Genomic DNA, 27,534 nt, shown 5'->3' with positions numbered 1-27,534 from the left:
CAGTCCACTTATCCCAAGACCCCAGATAACTGGGACGAAACTTTGGGTAATGGCCTTTATACTAGAGCTTCTATTTTGTGGAACATATGGAAATAAGAATGAGTGATTATTAGACAAAAAAAATCAATGATAATGATGACAATTGCAAATTAGATTTTGTTAAGTAAGGTATTTAAAGAATTTATCAATGCTCTGGAAAAAAGGTTAGCAGACTATAGAATACTATAGCATTACTTAGTTTGTTAGGGTCCATTGGTGTTGGGAACTCATTAAAAGCTCAATTTATTCCTAATACAGGGATTGTTGTTTGCTTCAACAGCTAAATGGAAAGAATTACATGTGGTTGTCAAATGGTGATTAAATAAATGACACCATACAAGGGTGTACCATGGATGCTAAGAATCTTGGCTAGAGAAGCAAAGTCTCTAGCCACTAACTTGAATTGCTCATTTTAGGTGATTCCTTGGAGCTACAAATTCTTTGCCAGATTCCCTAGCTCATTTTAGCAGTATAAAAATGACACCATACAAGGATGTACCATGTTGTGTAGGGTACTCCAAGACCCTGAGAAGATTTGTAACTAACAGGCAGACGTTAGTAATTTTTATACTGCTTCAGACCTTACTATCTTTTTTTTTTTGGACACAAGGATCTATTTTTTACTGTTTCTTATTAAATCTGTCTCTTACTAGAAGGGTGGTTAATTCAATGGGTATTGAATGCATTCCTACCTTACCCCCCCCCTGTTTATCGTTTGAGCTATATGCTTGAATTGTTTACCTTAACAAAGGTGATATGCCATGTGCAACTCAATGGCATTTTTTCTTTTTTTATTTTAGGGGGAAACCCTACCTTATAGGATATCTTCTTTCCCACCCCCTCCCCTGAGAATAAAAAAGAATCAACTTAACTAAGCATTAATTCCAACTGTTTCTGGTCAGCTACACAAATCAATTGTGCTCTTGAGCTATGTTTTCTATCAAATTCTAAGTCCTCAGGTAATTTCTTACCACTTCAGAACTCTGTTACCGAGGTAAAGCGGTGAAACATCTGGATATGGTCTCAGATATGGAATTTACTTTAAAAATTCAAGCATCAAACTCAATATGATACCTTCTACAGGTATCCAGGTATTATGGCTTCAGACCATATTTTCCTTGGTCTTTCCTTAACCTTTTGAAGCCTTCTACCTGCATGAAGTCACTCCATAGTAGTCATCTCTGCACATGACCAAACCATCTCCATTGACTACATCTCATCCTTTTACTAATTGAAGCTACTCCTAATTCATTCTCGAATACATTCATTTTTTTATTCTATTTTTTGTAGTTTTTCATTCATCCATCCCCAAGAAAAAAATGTTGGTAAAACTATTCTCTCTTAGTCCACAGTTTCATTAAGACTCATGTTCTTTAGATGATGGATTAGCTTGCCATATATTGGACAAATTAGAAAGAAAGGTAGGATAACTTTTAAATTTTATAAGGTTTTGGTAATTCCTTTTTTCTAATGTAGTAAATATTGTAAGGATTTTGGTTTTAATTGGTTTTCTGTTCTGTGTGGCAATAGTGGAATAATATAAAGATCATATAAAGTTATTAAGATCTATTTTATGCATATGTGACAGTTAGTGATTGCTTATGAGAAAGTAAAAGGCAAAAAAAGGAAAAGATATACATGTAGGACATATGTTACCTTGGCAGATATCCAAGTCTAGTGTATTTATAATACTATGATGAACTAGTTTCCTTCCGTAGAGAGTAATTCACATGTAAAAATGCCCTGACACATGGTAAAGACAGTTATAATACACCTAAAGCATACACCTCCCATGTAGATGCATCTGTGAAAGCATAAACCTTGTATAGGGTATAGGTTCTGTTTATGCATTATTCAGGATGCAGACACCTCCGAGGATGCCCAAATTATAAATATAAACTTATGTTTGCATGGTATCACAATTCAAATGCAATAAAGAGATGATGCTCAAGTGCTTAATTTCAGAAGAGAAACAAGTTGTAAACAACATGTGTTTACTGAGAAAGAATTAGTGGAGATGGAGAGGAGATGAGGGGATGGGAGAAAAGTGTAGACTGTAGACTGAAGATCAGATTCCTTGCTTCCATCTATAAATGGGTACATCTTCCTTTTTTTATATATATTTGGAGCTGTTAGTGGGCATTGCTTGGTAAATCATTGGCAAGGTTTAAAATGTCGATGTCGATGGAAATGTTGCTTACCAAAATATAGGATATATGTCGGAAATGTCGAGGGGAAATATTGTAAAAATTAGAGACATTGTGGAAATGTTATGAAATATGTGGAAATATGCAAAGATATTTTGTAAAATGATAGAAGAAGCATTAATACATATTTCTAGACTATTATCTTATTCCCAACCATTATATAAAGCTAAGAAACTAAGATCAATAACAAATTAGTAAATGACGACTTACTGATTTATTATGCATTTTGTTTTTCTTACAAGGTTATCTGATATTTTCTTTTCTTATTTTTAATTCTGATTTATTATAAATTCTAATATATTTATTTCACACTAGTATATAGAAATACATTTATTCTGATTTTTTAAATATTAAGTTATAATACATTATGTTTTATTATAAATTTAATAAACTGATTCTCCTTTTTGTAGTATTAAGATTATGATAAATTCTGATTTCTTATAAAACTTAATGAATTTATTATGATTTTTAATACTAAATTTATAATAAATTATGATTTAGTATAAAATTTATTAAATTTATTCTGATTTTTTATATTTAATGTAGAATATGGTTTATTATAAAATTTAATAAACATTTTCTGATTTTAATAAATATTTTAAAAAATACTAACTAGTTAATATTTTATTACTTAAAAAATATTTTATGTTTTATATTATAAAGTAATTTATTTATTTTTTTGTTTTTATATTTTGTTAATTCTTTTTTATAAATATTTTATTTGAAATATTAAATAGAAATTATTAATGGAATAATCTATATTAATATACTGTATTATATTAATATAATATACTAATATATTATATTTTTTATGTACATTAGTTGACATATTAGGAAAAACTGTATTTTTTTGGTTATTTGGACCGATTTGGTCGACATTTCCGAAATATAGGAAATGTTGACCGACATAATGTAATTTGGCGAGCCTCGACATCAACATATGTCGATGGGCGACATTAGCGACATTTGGCGACGTTTGAAACCATGATCATTGGATAACAAGTGGTGCTCTCAGATTCAAATCTATATTTTTTTATTTATTTTCTCAAGAAAAAAAAAGGATATGAATATGAGAGCACCACTTGTGCAAGAAAATGCCAAATGTGAGGTCCATATGTAGTTTACCCTTCCAAGGTCCTATATTTTTTTAAGGCCAACTTTGTTGTAATGGGGGGGGGGGGGTGCTTCCATGTGGGCTTCACCCTTTACTCATCTTGTCTGTACTTTTGTAAGTTATGCATATATATCTTTATTCATCAACATATACTGTTGTAAGTTATGCACACTTACAGTATAAAATGTTGCGCCCTATGACCACGGTACACTGGGAGAGAAAAAACTGATTATATATATGCTTTCTGTTAATTTCTTTAGATTTTTTTTTTAAATTGATTTGATTGCTTTCACTCTAAAAATTTTGATAAAAATGAAATAAGACACTTGTTAATAGAGATATATGTTGATGTTATGAAATTAATATAAACAAGTGTTATGTAATTCATAGTTATCAAGGCGACACCTAGGCGGGTGCCTTTGGAGACTCGCCTTACCTAATCATCATGCAGTTTTGTACATTGTGTTATAAAATACTTTTATATTCCTAATTTTTTGAGATTATAATTATAAAATAGACATTATTAAACTAAAATATTCATTTTGTGTGTTTATATACTAATTTCTTTTTGTTATTTTCTTATTTGTGGGGTATAATCAACACAAGCATTGCTAAATGTTGTATTTTCTTCTTCTTTTCCTATAACAAAATAGGGGTTCAACACCCATATTTTTTGGATTTTCTTTTCTTTCTACCTTTTCTTATGAATATGTTGATTTTGTATACTTCAAGATGAAGTTTATAATTTTCTTATGAAAATTTTATATAATTATTAAGGAAATATGGTTATGGAACCTAGGGAACCACCCTAGGATATATGTTTTGAACTTGAAAAAAAATCCATCGCCTTGTGACTAGGTGGCAAGGTGCTCCCCCTTCACCTAGCCTCACCTTGGCACTTTGAAAACTGTTGTAAGGCTTATTTAATTGTTACTTTATAGTTACTATTAGTAGGTTGTCCTCTTAAGATACTGTCAGTTAGTTATTTTTCCTTTTTTCTTATTAGTTTGTTTCTAGGGTGTGCCGCTAGGGGTATACTTGTAATTTCTACTTTTTTATTAAGTTAATATAAATAGAGAACTGGCGGCAGCCAGAGATAGTTTTCTTCTCCTCTCAATCGTATCTCCCTTTCCTTCTCTTTCTCTCTCTCTCGTCTCCCACTCTCCATGAATGATTACATGGTATCAGAGCTAGGTTTTTGGACTGTAAAAGAATTTCGCTCCCTCCTGTTTTGAACCTGCTTCGCCGTTTTTTTCCTTCTTTAAATTCCTGGACGTGGAAGACAAAGAAACCCTAGCAGATTACTAGCGGCACCTCTTGTGGGTTCTTCCTTGGTCGTAATATCAAGGAAACCCTAGTTGAAGAAGGGCGATGCTGATAGAGACTTCTTTCATTCTCTGTTCGATGCTGTGAAGTCGATTTCTGGTTGGCACCTTCGTACAAATTGTTAGACAGTATGGGCTGTAGTCGAACTGACAGTAATGTCTGCCTTGGCTGTGTTGGATTGATTACCGGGCTAGTTTAATGACTGAACCATCTCAGAGTTGATTTCAGCAGTTTCTAGTTCTCTTCCTTACATCCCAGAAGTAAATTCCTTGAGGGTTGGTATTCTGCTTGTGACTGTTGTATAGTTGTGTGGGATTTGGACTGTTTTCAGTAGTATTCTATGGCAAATTATGAATCAACTTCATCGGGGGTTACACCGACCCGCAGCACAGCTGGTATGGGAGGTGAAAACATGATGTTTCCCATGCCAATTACCCCTTTAAATGGTCTAAACTACCTGGAGTGGGCTAAAAGTGTAAAACTCTATGTAACGACAAGGGGAAAAGCTGGTTACATAAATGGAAAGGTGAAAGAACCCAAGGGTGAGACAGCTGAACATGATAGGTGGGACCAAGAAAACAGTACGGTGATGTCTTGGCTCCTTGCAGCCATGGAACCTGATGTGAAGAAGAACTTTATGTGGGCAGACACCGCTAGTGAGATCTGGGAACAAGCCAAAACTACCTATTCTGAGCAAAGGCAATATGCCAAGGTTTACCAGTTACAAGCTGAATCTTCAACCTATAAACAGGGAAACCGTAGTTTGTCTTCATACTATTCAGCCCTTACCTCCATATGGAAAGAATTGGATCATTATCAGGCTATAGAGTGGAAACATGATGATGATGCTAAGGCCTACAGGATGCTGGTCTCTCAGCAACGTGTGTTTGCCTTCTTGTTGGGATCGAACCCTGCCTATGAATTTTTGAGGGTTCAGATCCTAAGAACCAAAGAGTTGTCGTCGGTTCACGAGGTATACTCCCTTGTTCAGTCGGAAGAAAGTAGGCGGAGTGTGATGGTTACAGCTGAGGGAGAGCAACAAGTTGCTTTGGCTGTGATGAATAATAACTCCACGGGAAACCCAAGTGGGTAGTCAAGAACCAGGAACATGGTAAAAGTCAAGGTCAGAAGAAGTTGAACACAGCACAGAATGCAACACATGTGGCAACCCAAGATACTCAGGTTGCCGGTACTACCTGGGACCACCTTAATAATTCTGACCCCAAGGAAGATATAATGAATTCCTTCGGAGAACACCCGGAGTCTTATAGTAGGGCTTTGCGACAAATGGATAGCTTAGTCACTGGTAGTCCCTCTACTTCATTTGCATCTACATTAGGTAATACAGCTTCCGCATTCCATGTCACTCCCACGGGTTCCCCTTGGATCATTGACTCAGGGGCCTCCAACCACATAACCGGTAAGCCAAACTTGTTTCAGACTTATAGCCTTTTGTCGGGAAGCGATAGAGTGAGACTTGCAGATGATTCATTTTCCTCCATTGCAGGCCAATGATCAATATCTCTTCCCCATGGCCTTAACCTGAATTGTGTATTGCATGTCCCTCAACTTTTTATAAATTTGCTTTCAATTAGTAGTATCACAAGCTCTTTAAACTGTAGTGTAACCTTTTTTCTGGCTCATGTGTTTTTTAGGACCTAACTTCTGGGAGGACGATTGGTAGAGGGAGCCTAGTGGATGGTCTCTACATTCTCGACAACAAAACTGGTCTCTTGGTGTCATCCTTAGAGTAAAGTCGTTTAGGTCATGTTTCTTTTGAAATAGTAAAGTCTTTGTTTCCAGTTTTATTTAAGTCATGTTCAGTGTTAGAGTTCCAGTGTCAAACATGTCAGTTGAGCAAACAATGTAGAACAACTTTTCACTCAAGTAATAAAAGATCAAATGTTCCTTTTCATGTTGTGTAGTCTGATGTATGGAGCCAACTTATGTATTCTCTGAGGACGGATATGAGTACTTTATCACATTGATCAATGATTACTCTCACTATACATAGGTATTTCCTATGCGTAGTAGAGACAAAGTTCCAAAGATTGTGAAAGACTTCTAGAGGATGGTATTTACGCAGTTTCATGTTGAAATACAGATCTTCCAATCCAACAATGCAAAAGAATACTTCCATGGTGAGCTCAATGAGTTCTTTGTCTCCCACGGATCTATTCATAGGATCTCCTGTGCCAGAACACCACAACAAAATGGTATTGCAGAAAGAAAAAACAGACACCTCTTTGAGGTAGCTCGCAGGATGATGTTACACATGAATGTTCCAAAAAGATTTTAGGTGGTTGCTATACTTGCAGTTGCTTATGTCATCAATCGCATGCCCTCTAAAGTGCTGAACCACATGGCCCCTCATCAATTATTGTACCCTTAGTCCCCTTTATTTTCCATTCCCATGAGAGTCTTTGGTTGTCGTGCCTTTGTCCATGATTTGTCTCCATCTCGAGGTAAGTTAGACCCTCGGTCCATTCCTTGTATCTTACTGGGGTATCCCTCCTCTCAAAAAGGGAATCGCTACTTTGATCCTGTTAGTCATAAGTTTTTTGTGTCTATGGATGTGTCATTCTTTGAGTTTGAGCCATTCTTCCCTACTTCTCCTCAGGGGGAGAGTAGTAGTGTGGAAGAGGAGAAGCAGGTTCAGGTATCTCTTCCTTCTATTTCGGACCTTACTCCCTTTCGTGTCTTCCAACGTACACGCCGTAGAGATCAACGATGTGATAGAGATGTGGAGCAGCCAAACATTGAGCAACCGACACCGTTAGACTCTTTGTTATTTTTGCGAGTTGGGCTAATGCCTCTTTGTTTTTTTTGCAGCTATAATGTCGGACGTGGATGCGCGTCGCCTCCTTTTGAATTCTCAGAGGGACAAGCGTAGGAAGAAGAGGTTTCGCCAAGATGAAGCATCTGCTTCTGGGGCCGCCGAGTTCGAGGCCGCGGACCTGTCCTTCGTTCCACTGCCGGAGGTCCCACCCACACCCCCTGAGGGAGTAGCCGCGAAAGGCAGTGAAGAAGAGGTCCCTCCTACGGGGCCGTACCCGCCATCTGCGCCAACTGATCCCTCTGCCATGCCAGTGTTTCCTACCGAGGGGCGAAATGAGAGCATCACCAACTATGTCTTGGCCATGCAGAGGAGTCGGGATTTGATCTTCCACGAGGAGATCGCGGAATGGTCGGGGATGCACCCTAGGCGGCTCCTGGGGCTGCCTACGACTCATTGCATGGTGGTAAGTGTTTGCTCTTTTTCTTCTCTTCTCCTTTTCCCCCCTTCTTTTTTTTTTAACTTACCCTGGCTTTCTATTGGCAGTTGATCTCTGCCCTCCATGCCATGGCTTGTCAGACGGCCGTTCACTCCAAGGATGCCCACGCCCAGAGGACGGAAGTACGGAGGCCAAGAAGGGGAGCGAGGCCCAAGGGCTACTTGTTCAAGACCAGGAAGCACGGATCTCCCGGCTGATCGAGGAGAACACTCATTACAGGGAGGAGTCCTCAAGGACGGCCGAGGATAGGGAGCGCCTTCGGCAGGAGGTTTGAAGTCTGAAGGCCACCCTCTACGAACGAGCTCAAACCTTCGACGCTGTCATGGAGGAAGAAAGGGTCAAGGTGGTGGACCGCTTTAAAGAGTCCCCGGAGTTCCGCGACCTTCAGGTCGAGTACGACACGAAGTCCTATCACTCGGGGTTCAAGCTCTGTCGGTATCTGGTCCAGAAGAAGTTTTTTGGCCTTTGCCTCGATGGCATCAGAATGAAGGGTTTGGCCCCGGAGATGGCGGATGCGGCGGAGGAGGAGGAGCCCGATTCCTTGGAGGAGACCGACGAGGACGTGGAAGTGGTGGACCCTTGATGTTGGGGTTGTTCTTCTCTCTCTTTTTTTTTTGAACTTTGAGTTTATGTTCCCGGGAGGCTGAGCCCTGTTTCCTTTTCTTTTTCCTTCCCTTTTTGGTGTATTTTCCCGGGCCGTTAGGCCTGGTTTTTTATAAAAAACTCAGTACTTAATGAAATATTTTTTTTTGCTTAGAATGGTTCCTTTCTGGTCCAAGCCATACGTATATAGGTTACCCGAGCTGTCGAGTTACCGAGCTGGCAACAAGCGAGGGTAACTGAAGTGGGAGTCATCCCGAATTACGCGAGTTACCTTGAACTATCAGGCTACCGGGCTTGGTAGCGAGTGGGGGTAACCTTGGTAAGATTTTTCCCAAGTTTCTTGCCTCCAGCTGTCCGTATAGAATCCGTCTGTTTGAACGTAGGTCCTCTAATGGACCCGAACAGTGATCGTTGCAGAGGTGATGTAGGTATCGTAGGGTTGATGCCCGAGCTATCTGCACTTTAGACTCTAGCAGGCGAGGGGGTGAGGTCCTACGCACTGTTTGGAGCCTCCGTTAGTTCGATTTCATAGCCCTCAGGCTCGGGGAGTGACTCGGAGTCCACTCCTAAGCTTTGCCCATGCCGTAGAGGCGACTAGGACTTAGTTGGTGCGGAGGTCCTTATCCGTTCGACATCTTGGACCTTAAGCTCTGGGAGCGGCTCAGTGTCCACTCTTAAGCTTTGGCCATGCCATAGAGGCGACTTGGACTTAGTTCGCCCATGCTGTAGAGGCGACTGAGACTCAGTTCGCTCACGCCGTAGAGGCGACTGGTACTCAGTTCGCCCATGTCGTAGAGGCGACTGGGACTTAGTTTACCCAAGTAGAGCGACTCGGTGTCCACTCTGGACCAACGGTCACAGGTAGTATTGCTTTAGATTGCTAATGTTCCAGACTCGAGGCACCTGCTTTCCTTCCAACGTTTTGAGCTCGTACGTGCCTTCCCCGAGTATTCATTTTACCCGGTAGGGACCTTCCCAGTTCGGCCCCAACTTACCCGCTCTGGGCTCAGGTACCATTACTTTCCAAAGGACGAGGTCGCCTACACGGAAGTGCCGCTTCTTGACCCGATTGTTATAGTACCGAGCCACCTTTTGCTGGTATGTTGCGGTCCGGATATACGCGAGGTCCCGTACCTCTTCTATTAGGTTGAGGTTGGTGCGGAGCTCGTCATCATTGGCCTCTTTGTTGTATGCTTCTAAGCGTAACATGGGTACTTCGATTTCAGCCAGGATCACCGCCTCCGTGCCATAGGTGAGGTTAAAGGGGGTTTCACCCGTGGAAGTCTTGGTAGTAGTTTGGTAGGCCCATAGTACACTGGGCAGTTCGTCCACCCATAACCCTTTAGCTCGGGCTAAGCGGGCCTTCAGTCCACGGAGTATAGCTCTGTTCGTGACTTCTGCTTGCCCGTCGCTTGAGGGTGCGCTACCGAGGTGAAGTTCTGCTGTATCCCCATCTCGGCGCACCAGTCTTGAAACTTAATATCTTCGAACTGCTTGCCATTTTCTAAGATGAGCTCTCGAGGTAGTCCGAAGCGGCATACTACATTCTTTCAGAAAAAGTTTTGTACCGTTCGAGCTATGATTGTCACTAGGGGTTCCACCTCTACCCATTTTGTTAAGTAATCCACTTCTACCACCAGGAATTTTCTCTATCCTGTCACTGGTGGGAATGGTTCAAGAAGGTCGATTCCCCACTATGCGAAGGGCCATGGGCTGGTGAGGTACTTCAGGTCGGCAGCGGGTTGGTGATGGATATTGGCGTGCCTCTGGCATTTATCACATTTCTTGACGAGCTCGAGTGCATCTGGGCGAGGGCCCTGCCCCCCAAGTGTCCGCCGCAAAGCCCTTCATGAGAGTCGTGGAAAACGAGCTCGGCCGCTGAGGGTCGTAAACAGCGCAAATAGGGGAGCGTGTAGGATCTTCTGTATAGCCGTTCATCTATAATGATGTACTTGGCTGCCTGTCGCTCTACCCTTCTAGCTGCATTGCGATCTTCAGGGAGGGTCCTGTACAGTAGGTAGCTCGCGAGTGGGTCAATCCAGGTCAGCTCTGCTTGTGTAATAGGAGCTACCTCCTCTGCCCCCCCGAGAATGCTAGGCCGGGGTAGGTTCTCTATAAAAATGGTCCTCATGGAATTGTTGCTTGTGCTGGCTAACCGGGATAATGCATCGACCTTAGCGTTCTCAGATCTTGGAATTTGCCTGATGAAGTACGATTAGAAGCCGCATAGGACCCCCTGGCCTTGGCAAGTTAGGCGGCCATTGTGGGGTCGTGAGCTTCGTAATCGCCGGTTACCTAGTTAACCACGAGCTGCGAGTCGCTGCAGATGACGATGTGCTTCGCTTGTACTTCGTTTGCTAGCATGAGTCTAGCTATCAGTGCTTCGTATTCCGCTTCATTGTTGGATGCCGCAAACTCGAAGCGAAGGGCATACTCCAGCTTCGCTCCACCTGGTCCGTATATGATGACTCCTTCCTTGCTAATTCAACAAACCGTCTACGTGGAGGATCCAATGCTCTTCATCCCAAGTTGACTTTGTTCTAATTGGGGTTGGTTCCGCACTTGTGGAGGCTTCCTTCACGTACTTGATTTCCATCAGTTCAGGTGTGGTAGTGCTGAAAGTGCATTCTGCTACGAAGTCGGCCAGGGCTTGGGCCTTAATTGTCCTTCGAGATTCGTACCGAATGTCGTATTCGTTGAGCTCTATAGCCCACTTCGTCAGCCTCCCAGATACCTTGGGCTTGAGCAGTACTTGCCTCAGAGGCTGATTGGTAAGGACAACAATCGTGTGGGCTTGGAAGTACGGCCGAAGTTTCTGAGCTGCCGTGATCAGCGCATATGCCAGTTTCTCGATCTCTAGGTACCTAGTCTCGGCATCCTGCAAAACTTTGCTCACGTAATAGATAGGTCGTTGGACCCGATCTACTTCTTTTATCAGTACCGAGCTGATTACCTTGTCACTTGCGGAGAGGTACGGTTTTAAAACATCGCCCTCCTCGGGTCGGGTTAAAACTGGGATGCTAGTCAGGTGATTTTTTAGTTCGTCAAAGGCAGACTGGCATTCCTCAGTCCACTCGAAGTCTTTACTTTTCTTAATGGCCTTGAAGAAAAGCAGGCAGCGATCTACCGACTTAGACATGAAGCGGCTCAGGGCAGCTATATGACCATTCAGCCTCTGAACCTCCTTCAACTTCGATACCACGTCGGCTAACTATGTAGCCCAGGAATTTTCCCGATGTGACACCGAAGACACACTTGTTCGGGTTTAGTTTCATATTATACTTGCGCAAGATTTCAAATTCGCATTGCAGGTCACTTATCAAATAGTTCAAAAGTCGGGTCTTGACGACCATGTTGTCTACATAACATTCTGAAGGGATGAGAGATCCAACATATAGATGGCCGAACCCTGCAGGAAGGTAGGGCGAAGTTTCAAAATTTTCTCTCTCCCATGTAGGAATCGCATTCCCTATTTTAGAAAAACTGCATTTTTCAAGGACCAATCTTGAACCAAGAACCGAACCAGATCTGAACCAAAACAGCAGGAGAGGGATATACCTGCTCCCACTAAGATGCAATATCTCCCAACAAAGATGCAATATCTCCAAAGAAGGTGTTCACGCCCAAAGAAAGACTCCAAAGACTGCTCCCACTAAAGATGACACAGTGAATGGTGGAGCAGAATCAACAGGGTCCGTCCAACGAACCGAATTCTTCAACAAGAATTCGATGGAGGCAGTGAGCACGACTTCTTATCAGCCTTTCTCCAAAGACTGGTATCAAGACACTTCTTGATCGCTCCTACAAAGGAAGGAGATCGAACTGGCTGTGGCGGCAACTGGAGGAAATCGCTGGGAGAAAATGGCGTAGTCACATTGTTGTCGTCTTCTCTCTGGATGTTCTGAGATCTTATCTCTGAGATTTCTGGGGATGCTGAGGATGATCTGAATGGTTCGCCCCCTTCCTCCTTTTATAGGCTTAAAGAAAGCTCCTAATCTCATTAGGAGTTTCCTAATCCAAATTTGTATTTGGATTAGGAGTTCTCTTTAAAAGATAAGGATAAGCCCTTATCTTATCTGCAGATTAGATCAGCTCTCTCCTAATCTCATTAGGAGGTTTCCAGATCTGGACTCTCTGAGTGGATAGGGTAAGACCTTATCCTATCTGTTGATTTAATCTTATCTGCTTATTTAATCCTAGATCCACGCCCTTATTTAACTAGTCAAACTAGGCCTGTTCGAAATGGGCTTTAGGCCCAATAAGTCTAAGTGCTCAAACTTCTTCCAACCTGCTGCCCAATTGGGCTTCTTTGTATGGCATGGGACCCAAACATTGATCTACACATCAGCCATCAGCCCAGCCTTTGTTACAAGGCCTGGCTGAATTCACTGAAAAGACAGTGAACCCCCAGAAGCCCATCACATGGACTCCTAATGGGCCCAACACTTACACTAAGTGGTCCCTGGGTCAAACACCTTATTAAAACCCAGGGACTGTGGGCAAATGCAAGATTAGCCCATCAAGTATTACCCTCAATTGTCTTACACTTAACCTTTCAGCTTATAATGATCATACACTGCCCGACAAGAGGACCTCTCTCTCGGCTGCAAAGTACAGTGCTGCACTCTCTGTTCACATGGATCCCGGGAATTAAAACCTTTTGCAAACATTTTGAAACCATAATATATATATATGTATATCCATATATAAATATATTTTGCAAAACAAATTTCAACGATTGAAATCGACTGCCGGCAGATGAATTCTTAGACAAAGGGGTTGATCCTGTCACTATGATCACCCACTCAAATGAATTCTCAGACTGTCCCAACATACCCAGGTTTTGACCCCCGCTAAGGATCTCACTAATTGGTTTATCAAAAACAACCCAATCCGACACCTAGTGCAGTATCATAATCGAGTCTAGGGGTCAGGTGTAACTTTCTAGTTTTACCCACTAATCTCCAAAGTCCATGGCAATACTGGAAATCTGGTCCGGTTCAGGGTTTCAAGTAAACCTACACTACATGTACCTCGGGTCTCACCCTGGCAGCTGAGACAGGCCTCCCCAACACTTGGCGGCACATCAGTGTCAGCCTTAGCAAGATAAATCTCCCCAGACTTATCCAATGGCTATGAGCATTCTAAACTAACATGAGTCTCATTATGTATTCAGTTTAAGGGTAATACACAGAAACACACCACAATAATATGAATCAAATATGTACTTTATTCATTTACAATAAATGTCATAATGCACATCAATCTGATTGGAGCTAAGGGCATACACTATCTAACACATTCAACTTTGTCGCCAATCAGTGGCTCAAAAATTCGATTTACAAGTCTCTGGTAGGTCGCCCCGGCATTTTTCAGCCCGAAGGGTATGACCTTATAGCAGTACAGGCCTAGTTGGGTAATGAAGGCCGTTTTCTCTTCGTCGACAGGGTCCATCTTGATCTGGTTGTAGCCCGAGTACGTGTAGGAAACTCAGCAACTCATGCCCTGAGGTCGCGTCCACCAGACGGTCGATTTTGGGGAGCGAAAAACAGTCCTTTGGGCAAACCCGATTTAGGTCGGTATAGTCAACGCACATGCGCCATTTACCGTTGGCCTTTTTAACTAGAACGGGGTTAGCCACCCAGCTCGGGTAATGGGCCTCCCTGATGAAATCGGCTGCGAGAAGTTTTCTGACCTCCTCGTCGACTATCTTCCAACGCTCCGGGGTGAGGTTGCATTTCTTTTGCCTAACGGGCCTGACTAGGGGATCAGTATTTAGCTTGTGAGAAATTATTTTCGAGTCTATGCTGGGCATTTCTGCCATGGACCATGCAAATATGTCTAAATTTTGGAGTAGGAAACTTACCAGCCTAGTTCGAAGGGGTTCCACTACTATTGCTCCGATCTGGAGGGTCTTGGTCGGGTCTTCCTTTGAGGTCGGGAAGGAGACCGTTTCCTCGATCGGCGTGGCTTGTTCTTCAGGGTATTCCCTGGGCCGCTAGAGCTCAGCACCTTCCGTTAGCTTGGTTTTCCCTTTGAGGGCCACCACATAACACCTTCGGGACTCGAGTTGATCACCTCGGGACTCGAGTTGATCACCTCGGGCTACTCCTATGCCAAAGTCAGTGGGGAACTTCATCGTCAGGTAGTAGGTGGACACCACGGCGCGAAGCGTGTGGGTGATGGGCCTTCCTATAAGGGTGATTATGGGGAAGGTGTGGCTACTACCAGGAAGGTGTGCTTAAATCTTGCGACGTTGGGCCACGTCCTGATCTCTACAGGCAATGAGATTCGGCCGAGGGGCCTAACTTCCTCTCCGCTGAAGCCCACTAGAGGGGTTCTCGCAAGCTAGAGGTCATTCTCCTAGAGCTGTAACTTGTCAAAGGTGCTTCTGAACAGGATATCGGCTGAGCTTCCTGAATCCACCAAGACGCGTCTGACCTCGAAGTCATTGATCTTCATCCTTATGACCAGCGCGTCGTCATCGGGGTATTGGACTCCTCGCGCATCGTCCTCGGTGAAAGATATGGGGTCTGTAGGTCATGGGCGCTTCGGTGGGTTCCGTTCATCATGCTCCAGTTCGCGGACCGAGGTCCTCCCTGCTGCCGAGGTGCAACCCACGACGATGGATCCGCCAGTAATTGTGTTTTTCACCCCGCGGACTTGTCTTTCTTTGGGCGGTTCTTGCTGCTCGGCTCGCCTGTTACTGGACTCGGGGGCATCTCTCCTCTTTTACCCCTGTCGATCTGCTTGCCTTTTATTACTTTTCTGTACAAAATTCTTTAAGCACCCGCGACGGATGAGTTCCTCAATCTCGTCCCGGAGACTTACAGTTTTCGGTACTATGACCGTAGTCTTTATGGAAATGGCAATATACATTCTTATTCCTGGTGGCGGGGTCCCCCTTCATCCGGGGTGGCCACCTTACAAATGGTGCATCTTTAATTGTCGTTAAGATTTCCCCTCGCCTCGCGTTGAGAGGGGTGTAATTCGTCCTCTCAACTGGAGGAGCTCGGGGGTGCCAACCTGACTTGTCTCCCTTGGGTGGGGACTTACTCTTCTTCCTCTTACTGTTTACGTGGTGTGCCTTGTCGTCGTCTCTCCTCCTCTTCTCCGCTGGGGCTCTGGCCTTCTAATTCATTTCCTCTTCAGTCTTGATGAACTGGTCGGTGAGCTTCAAGAAGGCGGTGATGTCCTTAGGCTTGTTCACTACCACGTGCCACTTGAACTCCCAGTGAGTGACTCCTCTTTTGGCCGTGGCGAGTCTAACTGCGGGGTCCAAGTTTGGGATCGAGAGGCAGGTGTCGTCAAAGCGCTTGATGTAGCTCTGGATGGACTCTCCCTCTTTCTGGATGATGTTGAGAAGGCTTTCCTGCGACCTCTGACACTTCTCGCTAGTGATGAAGTGCGAGGTGAATGCTTGCACGAACTGCGCCCAGCTCCGGATTGTCCCGGATGGGAGATTTCTATACCATGTGCGCGCTACTCCTCTGAAGGTCGTGGAGAAGGCGACACGCATGCAGGCTTTGCTAGCTCCAGCGAGGTGCATCTGGGACTGAAAGGAGTCCACATGGTCATTCGGATCGAACGACCCATCGTACTTGTCCAGAGGGGGAATTTTAAAGCCTTTTGGCATGGGATCCGTTAGGAGGTCAGGAGAGAGGGGAGATGGTACCGAAAGGAGGGGCACGGCCTTCGTGACCCCCGTGTTTGCTCCCGCCTTACCTTTGGGCTGCTGTGAGGAGGTCGGCTACTTCTGTGGCGATCGAACGGTTGCTGGTTCAGCGGTGTTATGGGGCACCGCGGTTGGGCTGGCTGCTGGCTCTGTTGCAGCTCTGGGAACTGCTGCTGGTAGAAGTGGCACATGACTTGTTGTTGGTGATGCTAAAGTTGTTGGACGTGCTGCATTTGGGCTTGCATGACTCGTACGCACTGCACCAAGTCACCAAGCTGGCTCTGCTCCACCGCAGGGGGGACCACGGCGGGTTCAGCGAAGTTGGTGTTCACTGCAGAAGGGAGTGGGGAGTTCACAGCTTCGGCGACCTGGGGTAGGTCCAACCTGGGAACTCTGAAGGTGTTAAGGGGTACAGTAAACTGTCCAATACGTATAGTGGGAGCTTGGAGGTGCCCCCCAGAGGTGTTTGTTTCGTTGTTAAGCCCGGCGTTGCTAGAAGACGCCATTGATGCTGGTGAAAGTTTGGTAGAGAAGCCTTTTGAAACGTTTCCCACAGACGGCGCCAATTGACGATGCGCAATCCGGCCACTCCTAGCTGGAAGTGGCGAGGCTTCTAGTTGGCAATGGGCAAGAGATACCTGCAAGAAGGACGAAGGGACCCGGGGTTGAACACTCGGCGGGGACTCTCCGATGCTTAAGTTAGAACTCGGTAGCGAGCTGAGAAAGAGAATGAGTATGCAAGAAGATGAGAGCTAGAGAGTGGTGAATATGCGATACCTTTGCCTCTGAGGGGTCGGAGTGCTTATATACTGGCGTCTGACAAGTTCGGTGGGGTTGATCCTGAATCCCTGCTGTGGCGATCCGCTATCAGGTTGTACCTCGGAGTGGCTGGCCGTTACTGTCAAGGCAGAGAGCAGGCGGGCTACAGTGACCGTTGCATGGTATGGTCCCGCCAGCCAGGAGACAACCTATAGGCACGACGCCACCAGGTGGGAGACAGGGGCGCAGCCTTCTCAATTGGCAGGCGCTGTGCCATTAGACGAGGGACGCGGGAGTAGTCTGGCAAGTACAGCTTTGTCAGATGAGAAACTTCCCGTAGCGGGCTACCTTGTGACGAGCTACTGGTGGCGTGCCGAGGTGATTCTGCCTGAGACGAGTTATCTTCGAGGTGGCCCACTTGCTTGGGCCCGGAGCGAACTTCTTGTTCTAGTTCGCGAACTGGGATGAGCTTAACTCGGAGTGCAGCTCGGGATATCGGCGTACTCGAGCTCGCTCTGCCGCGAGCTGATACCTGCTGAGCTGTCACCTGTGTCAAGTCATGTTCATGTACCGGTTCGCCTATGCCGAGCTGTCGTGTATGCTGAATCACGTACACGTGTCACCTAGTTAGGAGGTCTGGCCAAATCACCCTTCATCAGGTCTTATCCTTGAATTTTGTAAATGACTGTTTTGCTTCTAGAATAACAACAGGGATGAAGGCACACCATTACATGCATGTCAAGTTGTGTGCTGGCATGATAAGGCATAGTAAAACATTGGTTGATTCATTCATCACTCACTTAGAGATTGTGTGACAGGTGGAAATGTCCTGACTAATAAAAAATGTTAGCAAAGGTCCGACGGAAGAATTCAATGGTGTCAGTCATTTGACTAGTGTAAAAAGGGATAATTTAAGCCCAAAAAAGTTGAACCTTGCTCGGTTTTATGGATGTGAAATTAAATCTTTTATCAGTCTAAGAATGGAGAATTCGAAATTCTCATGGAGAAATTTAGATGATCAAATTTGATGCCCAGATTAATGTTGGAATCATACCTGATGCAGATACCATAATTGCAGCTTCCAAAGTGGTAGTTCACGCCCAAAATTCGGGTCCAAATCGAGTCCAAGAACTGAAGATGGTGCAGTTTTCTATCTATCTATCTATCTAAAAGGTCCAAGCCCATTCCAAATTCGACCCATGTAGTCCAATTATCCAGACATCTAGTCAAACTAGTCATGTGACTATTCACAATAGTCTTTAATATGAATTGGACCATTACACTCAAGTTACTTAATTCACATATTTAACTAGCTCATCAGACCTGAATATTGTACGGCATGGGACCCACTAAGTTCTCACATTAATCCATATGGGTTTGGCCCATGTTCTCTACATGGGCCAAATTCACTAGATATACCTAGTGAGCCTCTTACCCAATCTATTTAGGCTTAGAATCGGCCCAACACTTAAAACGTAAGTGCACTTTGGTTTCAGCCTCCCTATGAAATCCAAAGCCAATGAATGAGAAACAAGGCGATTAGGTTTTAGCCCTTATACATTGCTCACAAGGAAGGACTTCTTCCTTGATTATGAAATGCAGTCACACTCTTTGTTTAGATGGATCTTTGTATTAAAACTTTTTACAAACCTTTTTCATAAAATAAACTATTTATAAATATAAATACATTTTGCAAGTTGATTTCAAAACACATTGAAATATATTACCGATAGTTTTAGGTTTCAATTAGAGAGAGTGTAAATCAGGATATTCTCTTTTTAACAAAGTGGTTGATCCTATCACATTGATCATCCACTCAAAGTGATATTCCAAACTACTCCAACATACCCTAGTATTTGACCCTTAGAGGATCTAACTGGTTAGTACCGCAAAAGCAGGCCAGTTTAACACTTAGTGCAGTACCATTATCAAGTTTGCTCCATGTCATAATTGGAAATGGTCCTTTTTCGGTGTTTTAGCAAAACACCCACTAATTGTACCTTAGGTCTAACCCTAGCAGTTAAGGCAAATTGTTCCACCAATTCAGCAGTACAACAATATCATCCTTGGTAGGTAAACTCTCCAAGTTTATCCCACAACTTACAACATTATAAATTAACATAAGTCTCGTAAATGTCCAGTTTAAACAGTTATACACAAAAACAATACCAAAACACACATGAAATAATAATGATATGCTTTTATTGACTAATAAATGTCAAAATACATAAATCTGATTAGTATTGAGTGCATACACTAACAACTGGAATAGTAGTACTTCTTGAGCATGCTGATGGTGTGAGTTTTTAACTAAAAGTGTTTTTTTCTCTTAGTTTTCTGTTTTTTAGGTGCATTGACATGCTTTTCCACAAGGTCCTTATTCAATTCCATCATAATGTTCCAACAGTTGCATTTATATAGAAAATCTTCACCTCATATTTTTATGATATCTTGGGATTTTTTTATCGACTTTGGATGAATTCTAAGCTAAGGCCTCAACATGTGAACTTGCCTCAGAACACATCCTTGCGCATGCATTCTACCCATTGTGTCCTATTGCCTAGAGATACGTTCATCCCTCCCCTTAACAAAAAAAAGCCTTTTGTCCTTTTCTCTATTTCTTGGCTTCATCTTTACCATTTGTAGATACACTTGATATATTTACCATTTAAATGATGTTTGAAGTCCCAAAACTTTTTTCCATCTCGTCAATTGTGCTCAGTTGGTCGAACCTGGAATTAGATAGTTTGAAAATATTAAGACTATAGTTGCAAAACAAATCCTTCTGTTTGAGATGGAAAACTCAGAATTTCAGTAGAGCCTTTTAAAAGTGTCTTGCTTATGCTACAAAGATTTTTTAAGTTCATTTCAATTGGCAGGAAACAAAACAAAAATTGCATTGCAGCTTCATTTAGAAACCAACTAAAGGCCTATTGCCTAGAGACAACATAAATTCTAAAACATGGCATCGAAGGATGTATCCATCATTGCAATGTAGAAAGATGACTAATAGAATGGAATGCCACTTTAGAAAGATAGGATAATTTTTGAAGTTGATAAGTTTAGGTGTAATGCCTTTTTGCAGCATCTTGCAACTGATTTGAAAAGCTCTAATATGTTACAAATTATGATGATTTTGTTTTTAATTAGTTTTTTGTATTGAGTGGCAATAGTGGAATAATGTAAAGATCTTAGGAAGACATTTGAGGCCTGTTTTATGCAAAGGAGGGGGGGGGAGATATCCATGTAGGACATATTTATCACCTTGGCAGATATTAAGTCTGTGTATTTTAATAGATAGTGCTATGATGAACTAGTTTCCTTCAATAAGTTCTAAGAAATGAATTCACATGTAATTCAGTGTTTTTAAAGTATGAGATGCGGCATTCTATATGAGGATTCATCATGATTTCTGAACCCACTGGCCTGTTAGGAAATGAGCTATAAGTATTGGATCACCCTGTTCTGTGGTCAGGTTATGGCCTAAAAAAGATACATGACCCACCTGAAAGAATATCCTAGAAAAAGTATTAGCATTGGTAATAGCAAGTAAATAATAAATTTAGTAAGCTCCTATACTTTGGTTTAGATCTCAATATTCATATTTTTTAATTAGTTTGGTCTGTCTGAGTTTGTCTGGTTCTTTTAAACATGCCCTAGTTTTAATCAGTCCAAGTGGTAAACAGTAAACAATAAACAACACATAAGCCCAATTTTATAAGAAACTTGTGAAATAAATTATTTCCTACTAAAATGGTAAAACAAGGTAATCTGGAATTCCAAGTCCCCTAATCCTCTCACTATGATGCACTTTTAAAGAACACTTCCAACAGAACTTGAACAAGAATATCCAAGAATAGGTCACTGATACATTATCTAGTTTTACGCAGAAAAAGATGCATCGTGAACTATTAAAACTCATACATTTATCCAGGAAATTTTGACACATTAGTAATCTAGTCAACATTGTTTGGGTCAAAGTTATTTTGTCAAATCCTACTTGACATGGTAGTTATTTTGTCAGTTAAATCATTTAGAGCCCGTTTTGGAAGGCGTCTGCGTTGACCGAGCCACTTTGGATAAGCTACCTGACATAATAGCTTCATCAGAAAGTCAATTTCGCAGCTTTTGTAAGCCTATTTTCGACTTTCCAGGTTTTTACCAAACATGGCTTTATGGCATTCCAGGTTCTTAAGCTTATGTAATGCCAGAAGCCACTGCATGTAAGCCTCCCAAACAGGCACTTAATGACAATGCTAAAACCTTCATACTTATTTTATCCTTTTATCCTTACAGCCTACTCTTGTATCTATAAACAATAGATCTTCCTCGAGGTATTTTTTCTTAAGGATCAAAGTATCATATCGGACAATTTGAATAGACTTTAGAAAGGTATGGATATATGAAAATACATGGATACATTAGAAAAATATATAGAAATTTTAAAAATATATTAATTATACTAATCGTAAGGTCAAAATAACCACAAATGATATATAAATACATAATAAATGTATATTTTAATGGTATATATAAAGAAAATATTTTACAATTAATATAATGGAATATATAGATACCACATAATTTTGTTGATAACCCATCAATCAAGAGTCCAAGACTCGTATTATATAGATTTTTACAAATTAATACATGCATAGAATCATTATTATGTTATATTCTATTTAAGTCTAAGAAACAAAATATATATAATTATTATAATAATTATTTTTTATTTTACCATTTTTACTTTTCAATATTAAAATATTAAATTTTGAAATGTATGATAAACAATATATATTTTTTTGTAAATAATAAATTTTATTATAAAATGTAAATTAAAATATCAATTGATAATTTATAAAATATATAATCTTAACTTAAAATATTTCATATCTATATATTAAAAATACATATTATACACAAATTCATAAATTTTGATTACTAAAATAAGTATTCTATTATTAGCATTTTTATTTTAATACATTTTTTGAAATAAAAATCATTTTTATATAAATTTAAATTAGTGTATTCGATAGATTCAATATAATATTGTATGCTTGAATATTTTGTAAATAAAATTTTTAATTTTTATAATACATATATATATATATATATATATATTCATGTACAAATGTATGAATTTTAAGTACTAAAATAATTATTCTATTATTAACATTTTTATTTGTATAAATTTATTTAGAATGAAAAATCAATTTTTGATATAAATATAAAATTGATAGAATTTTTATTTCATTTATAATTATAAATATTAATTTTTAATATTATTCTATTTAATTTCAAGTTGAAATTATTGAACATATTAATATTTAATGTCATATCAAATATATCGCATTTTTTAATATTAGAGTTTGTAGATATCTGTTTGTATCGACACGTAATGGCTTGTATCAGTCGATCCACACTAGATCTTATCTGATGCTCTCAAAGTTAAGCAGTATCATAACAGGCTGTTAAAAAAGACGGCCATATTTTTGGGGGTTAACAGAACATCTGACTTGTATTTTCCAGGATTGTTTCCCAAATATATACTTTCCTCAGGACAATGTAATCATCAAATGAGGTCATATTCGGTCAGTTCAAGCTTTCAATATTCCATGTTAATCAATTTTTCTTAGTTTTAGATAGAGCTATCTCTAATGTTATTTATTAGTCCTAACCCCTCTGCTCTGAAGGCACTACTAGCAAGTTACTTATTCTTGACATCAGAAAAAGAACCATATATTATTTATTATCAAAAAAAAAAAATCCGTTGAAAACAAAGCCCAAATGGCCAAAATTACTGTCAATAGGCGCCAGTGAAGGGGGAAACGAATGAAATACAGAAAGAGCAGAGCAATTGCTTCAGTCTTACCTTCTCCCTCCGTGCTTTTTTTTGGCAGTTGTTGGAAAACTTGGAACCAAAATCACCACGACCAATTCACCCAAGGGCTTCTACCGGATCGCGCCTCACGTAAACATCTAGGAACATTTTCCGATGCAGGGTGGATGCGCATGGAAGGCGCCCATTAGCAAATCGAGTCTATGTCACAGAGGCCCTACTGCTGCCTGCCCCCACAAACGCATTCTTCCAAGTTCCACGACAAAGGACAAACAATCAATGCATTGTCAGGTAGGAAGAGGCAAGGCAGTAGCCAGCACAATGAAAGCGTAGGCCACTCTATATGGCTAGTGGCTATATGATATGCTATGCTAGTGGCTAGTGGTGGGCAGGTAATGTCGTACTCATACATACCTCCACCCTTAACATGCCCCATAGCCATAGGTATGACCTCGGAACTCGCACCATTCTTTCTCCGCCCAAGCCATCCAAATGCAGGGCTTGCCTTGTCGCAACCGCAGGGTTTCTTTCCCCTTTTGCCACAGGGCTTGCCTTGTCGCAAGCCATCCATATGCTTGAATGATGTAAAATACATCAAGGTGCTGGACGATGTAAAATACATCATAATTTGGTGCACCATTTCATAAATTATAAAAGACCTTCCCCAAGGTTTGATGTAAAATACATAAATAACAGAGGTGTCCACGTCATCATAATTTGATGCACCATTAATGAGGTGTCCATGTTAGCATAAATAATACTTTTCATGACCAAATTACCCTTGAATGGTGAATTATAGGACAAATGTTCTTTCAATTTTCTTGTTTTTTGGTTATAACTTCTAATGTTTTTTATTTCATTTTTCTATTTTCTACAATCTATACATTTTCCTGTATTTTTTGTTATTTATTTGCAATTTCTGTGTTTTTCTATAATTTTTATTTTCTGATTGTGTTTTTCAATTTCTATAGTTTTTATAATTTGAAAATACTTTTTTATTTTGTTTGCAATTTTTATATTTTTTTGTAATTTCTATGTTTTTATGTATTTTATATTTGAAAATAATTTTTTGACATTTTTCCTTTTTTCATGTCTAAATATTAAAATGGTAATATATTAACACCCGTTAATTTATTTTTTTCTATGAAGGTTAAAGTGGTAATATATTAACACCCGTTAGTCTGTTTATCGTCAAGTTAGTGAGATGGTGAGTTTTAAACATTTTGAAAAGTTGTGATGAGCTTAAGAGGAATGTTGAAAACTCATGGTGAGTTTTGGACAATTTCCCTTAATCAAAAGTTATTCACAAACAGTTAAAGCCCAATGGGAAATTGCCAAATTGGTCATTATTAGGAAATATAATAATTAATTAGCATAAATAAACACTAATTCGGTTTTCGGTTTGGTTCAATTGAAAATCTCAACCAAACTGAATCGAAACCGAAAATTGATATTTTTAAAAAACAAAAACGAACCAAACCGATATCCGAACTAGTTTATTCAATTTGGTTCGGTTCGGTTTTCAGCTTATCAACCGAATTTGAACACCCCTAGCGGCCATAGGATTCATTGGTCCTTTGGCTTCAACTTCTAGCCCTTGAATGGAAAGGGATTGGAGAACCTCCAACGTGGTCATAGTTCATTGGTCTCTTGGCTTCAACTTCCATCTCTCAAATGCTAAAAGATTTGAAAACCTTCAATGCAGCTATAAGGTTCATTGGTCCCTTGGCTTCATCTTCTAGGCCTTAAATGGTAAGGGGTTGAAAAACCTTCAACACGGCCATAGGGTTCATTCATCCCTTGGCTTTAGCTTCCAGCTCTCAAATGTTGAAAGATTGGAAAACTTTCAATGCAGCCATAAGGCTCATTGGTCCCTTGGCTTCAGCTCCTAGGCCTCAAATGGTAAGGGGTTGAAGAACCTTCAACACGGCCATGGGTTCAGTCGTCCCTTGGCTTCAGCTTTCAACCCTTCACAGGGTTCACTGGCCCCTTGACTTCAACTTCCAACCCTCGAATGATAAAGGTTTGGAGAAACTTTAGCACAACCATAGGGTTTACTGGTCCCTTGGCTTCAACTTCCAACCCTCGAATGGTGAAGAATTGGATAACCTTCAACGCAGCCATAGGGTTCATTAGTTCCTTGGCTTTAGCTTCTAGGCCTCAAATGATAAGGGATTGGAGAACTTTAGCACAACCATAGGGTTCACTAGTCCCTTGGCTTCAACTTCTAACCCTCGAATGGTGAAGAATTAGAGAACCTAGTGCAGCCATAGGGTTCATTGGTCCCTTGGCTTTAGCTTCCAGCTAGGAATGGCAATGGGGTGGGGTGGAGTGGGGACAGGGAGCCTCTCCCCATCCCCATCCCTGCTAACAGGGGCAAGGTTATCCCCATTCCCTATGATTTTTTATAATGTTAACCATTTTGTTTTTGTTTTTTATTTTATCTAAAAAATAAAAATAAAATAATTAAAATTTACAATTCCATTATAAAATATTTAAGCATATTTTAAAAAATATATTAATATATAGATGTATGTGTACACATATACATATATAACGTATGCATACATATACATATATATTAGTGGGGGTCCCGCGGGGTGAGGATCGGGGTCCCCGCGAGGCGAGGAATGCTCCCCCTGTCCCCATCTTGTCCCTGCTAATGGGGATGAAAATTTTCCCATTCCCATCCCCCACGGGGGGAAAATCATCTCCATCCCCGCCCCATTTGGGGTGGATCCCCATGGGGATCAGGGAAATGGGGAAAATTGCCATCCCTACTTCTAGCCCTCAAATGGGAAGGGAATTTGTGAGTTTCCTCTTAATTTTTTGATGTTTTTGCACCTTTTGATTCCAATTTTTATTTTAAATTATCTTCCTTTGTTCGATTTTCTTTGGATTTCCTCTATTTTTGGATTCCATGTTACTAACTTCTCACTTTTTTCTCTTTTTTATTGTTTCCGCGTGATTGGTTTTTTTATGACACTTCCTAATTAGCTCTATAACAACTCTAATCTTCAGGTAGCTCCCCCTCAAAAATCGAAATATGGATTGGGGACATATGGAAATCGAAACCCATGTCGCCCCCACCCAACAAATATGAAATTTGTTTCTGCTCCCCCTCCCCACGTCATCATAATTTTATTGTTTTACCCATTATACCCCTCCACTCCAACAGCATTTTTCATCGTATTCTTCCTCATTTCAAACCTACGATTCTCAGATCTGTTAATCACATATCACCAAAGCTCTACAGTAGTGTCTTCTCATCGTCTTCTTCCTCATTTCGACCCTACAACATCCCCGCCGTTTCTCTGACCCGTTAATCACAAATCGACAGAGCTCTACAGAAAGATACAATGTCTTCTCATCATCTTCTTCCTCATTTCGAACCTACGACATCCCCATCGTTTCTCAAATCTGTTAATCATAGATCACCAGAGCTCTACAGAAAGATATGTCTTCTCATCATCTTCTTCCTCATTTCAAACCTGCAGCACACACCCTCTTCTCCGTTTCTCAGAGCCGAAAACTACAACATCCTCCCATCGTCTTCTTCCTCATTTTGCCCTTCTCCGTTTCTCAGGGTCGTTATTCACCAGATCACTGGAGCTACAACGTTTTCCCTATTTCAAAATTTCTCAGAGCCATTTATCACCAGAGCTTCATCTCTTACTCATCACCGGAGCTTCACCCTATGTTCACTGGTCACCGACCGTGGACAACACTCAATGTTCACCATTCAGAGGAAGTAGGAGCATCAATTTACTGTTCATCGTCCGTTGGAGGCACCTTGCATTGACCATTGGAAGGACGCTCGAAGTTGGTTTCAGCGGTCGTTGGAAGGTTTCTCAAGCCCCTGCATTCAACCGCTGTGGAGGTGGTTCCCCCGTGTTTCCAGTACGACCTCTATGTCTCTGGTTCATTCTAGTTTGGCCACCCATTCATTTGTTGATGCTGCTCGACCATAGGCAATTTACTTTGTTACATTTTTTCCTTAATTGATTGTTGTAAGGACCTCTATAAATGAATATTTGAATGTTGCTTAGTTCAGTTCTAATGAAAATGAAGTGTTTAATGTGGATTAAGATATGAATGTCATTACCGTGGGTTATTGAACATTTGTAGGTATGAATAGCCAATGGAGTGTCGGGAATGAATCTCCGAGTAGTTTGCAATATGATACTAAGTATTGCTATTGCAAAAGAAAATTTGCATCCTTCAAATTTCGACAACTCGGAATAACCCACAAAAGTTGTTTTATAGCTATCTATTAAAATCCGAGGTAATAATTTTAGTAGGATGATATTATTTGTTAGCATCAATATAAGGCATGTATATTGCTAATGACAGGTGTTGCACTTGCAGGAGCAGGTGTTTGATAGCCCAACAACTGAAAGTGATTCTATTGGTGGTTGCAATTTTTTGAGTGGGTGATTCCTTGAGGTTGGTCGAATGAGGTTACATCGGGAAATCGTCATGGTGATGTTCTGGAACTCCTTGAAAATGTGGAGAGAGCAGTCAATGTTTGCATAAGGTAGATTGAGTCTATGAAATTAGTTCGTGAGTTAGCTACTGAAGGGATGACTACAGTTAGGCAACTTGTTTATATTCTTTTTGTTATTATTCTCCTTACATTGGTCTTTTGGAAATAGTTTATCATTATTGGTGAATATGTAGGTTTAGTGTTTTTAATA

The 27,534-nt window shown here is 41.0% G+C and overlaps 1 protein-coding gene across 13 annotated transcripts in view; it reads left to right on the top strand.

Moving 5' to 3' along the window:
* LOC104605293 (uncharacterized) overlaps window positions 1-27,534 on the top strand; it is a 46,872-nt gene that overhangs the window by 17,179 nt on the left and 2,159 nt on the right. For 7 of the 13 annotated variants that reach the window (XM_088896302.1, XM_088896301.1, XM_088896305.1 and 4 more), the window contains 2 exons: window positions 7,519-7,928; window positions 8,009-8,727. In XM_088896302.1, coding sequence (XP_088752428.1) covers window positions 7,519-7,928; window positions 8,009-8,158 — 560 coding nt within the window. In that variant the 3' untranslated portion in view covers window positions 8,159-8,727. The other 6 variants (XR_016081153.1, XR_016081156.1, XR_016081152.1 and 3 more) reach the window with 5 other exon arrangements.

The sequence above is a fragment of the Nelumbo nucifera genome, chromosome 1 (genome assembly GCF_055504915.1).
Source record: "Nelumbo nucifera cultivar China Antique chromosome 1, China Antique-T2T, whole genome shotgun sequence".
Taxonomy (NCBI): domain Eukaryota; kingdom Viridiplantae; phylum Streptophyta; class Magnoliopsida; order Proteales; family Nelumbonaceae; genus Nelumbo; species Nelumbo nucifera.
The sequence above is the reverse complement of the archived record's forward strand: the minus strand, read 5'-3'. Positions and strand labels throughout refer to the sequence as shown.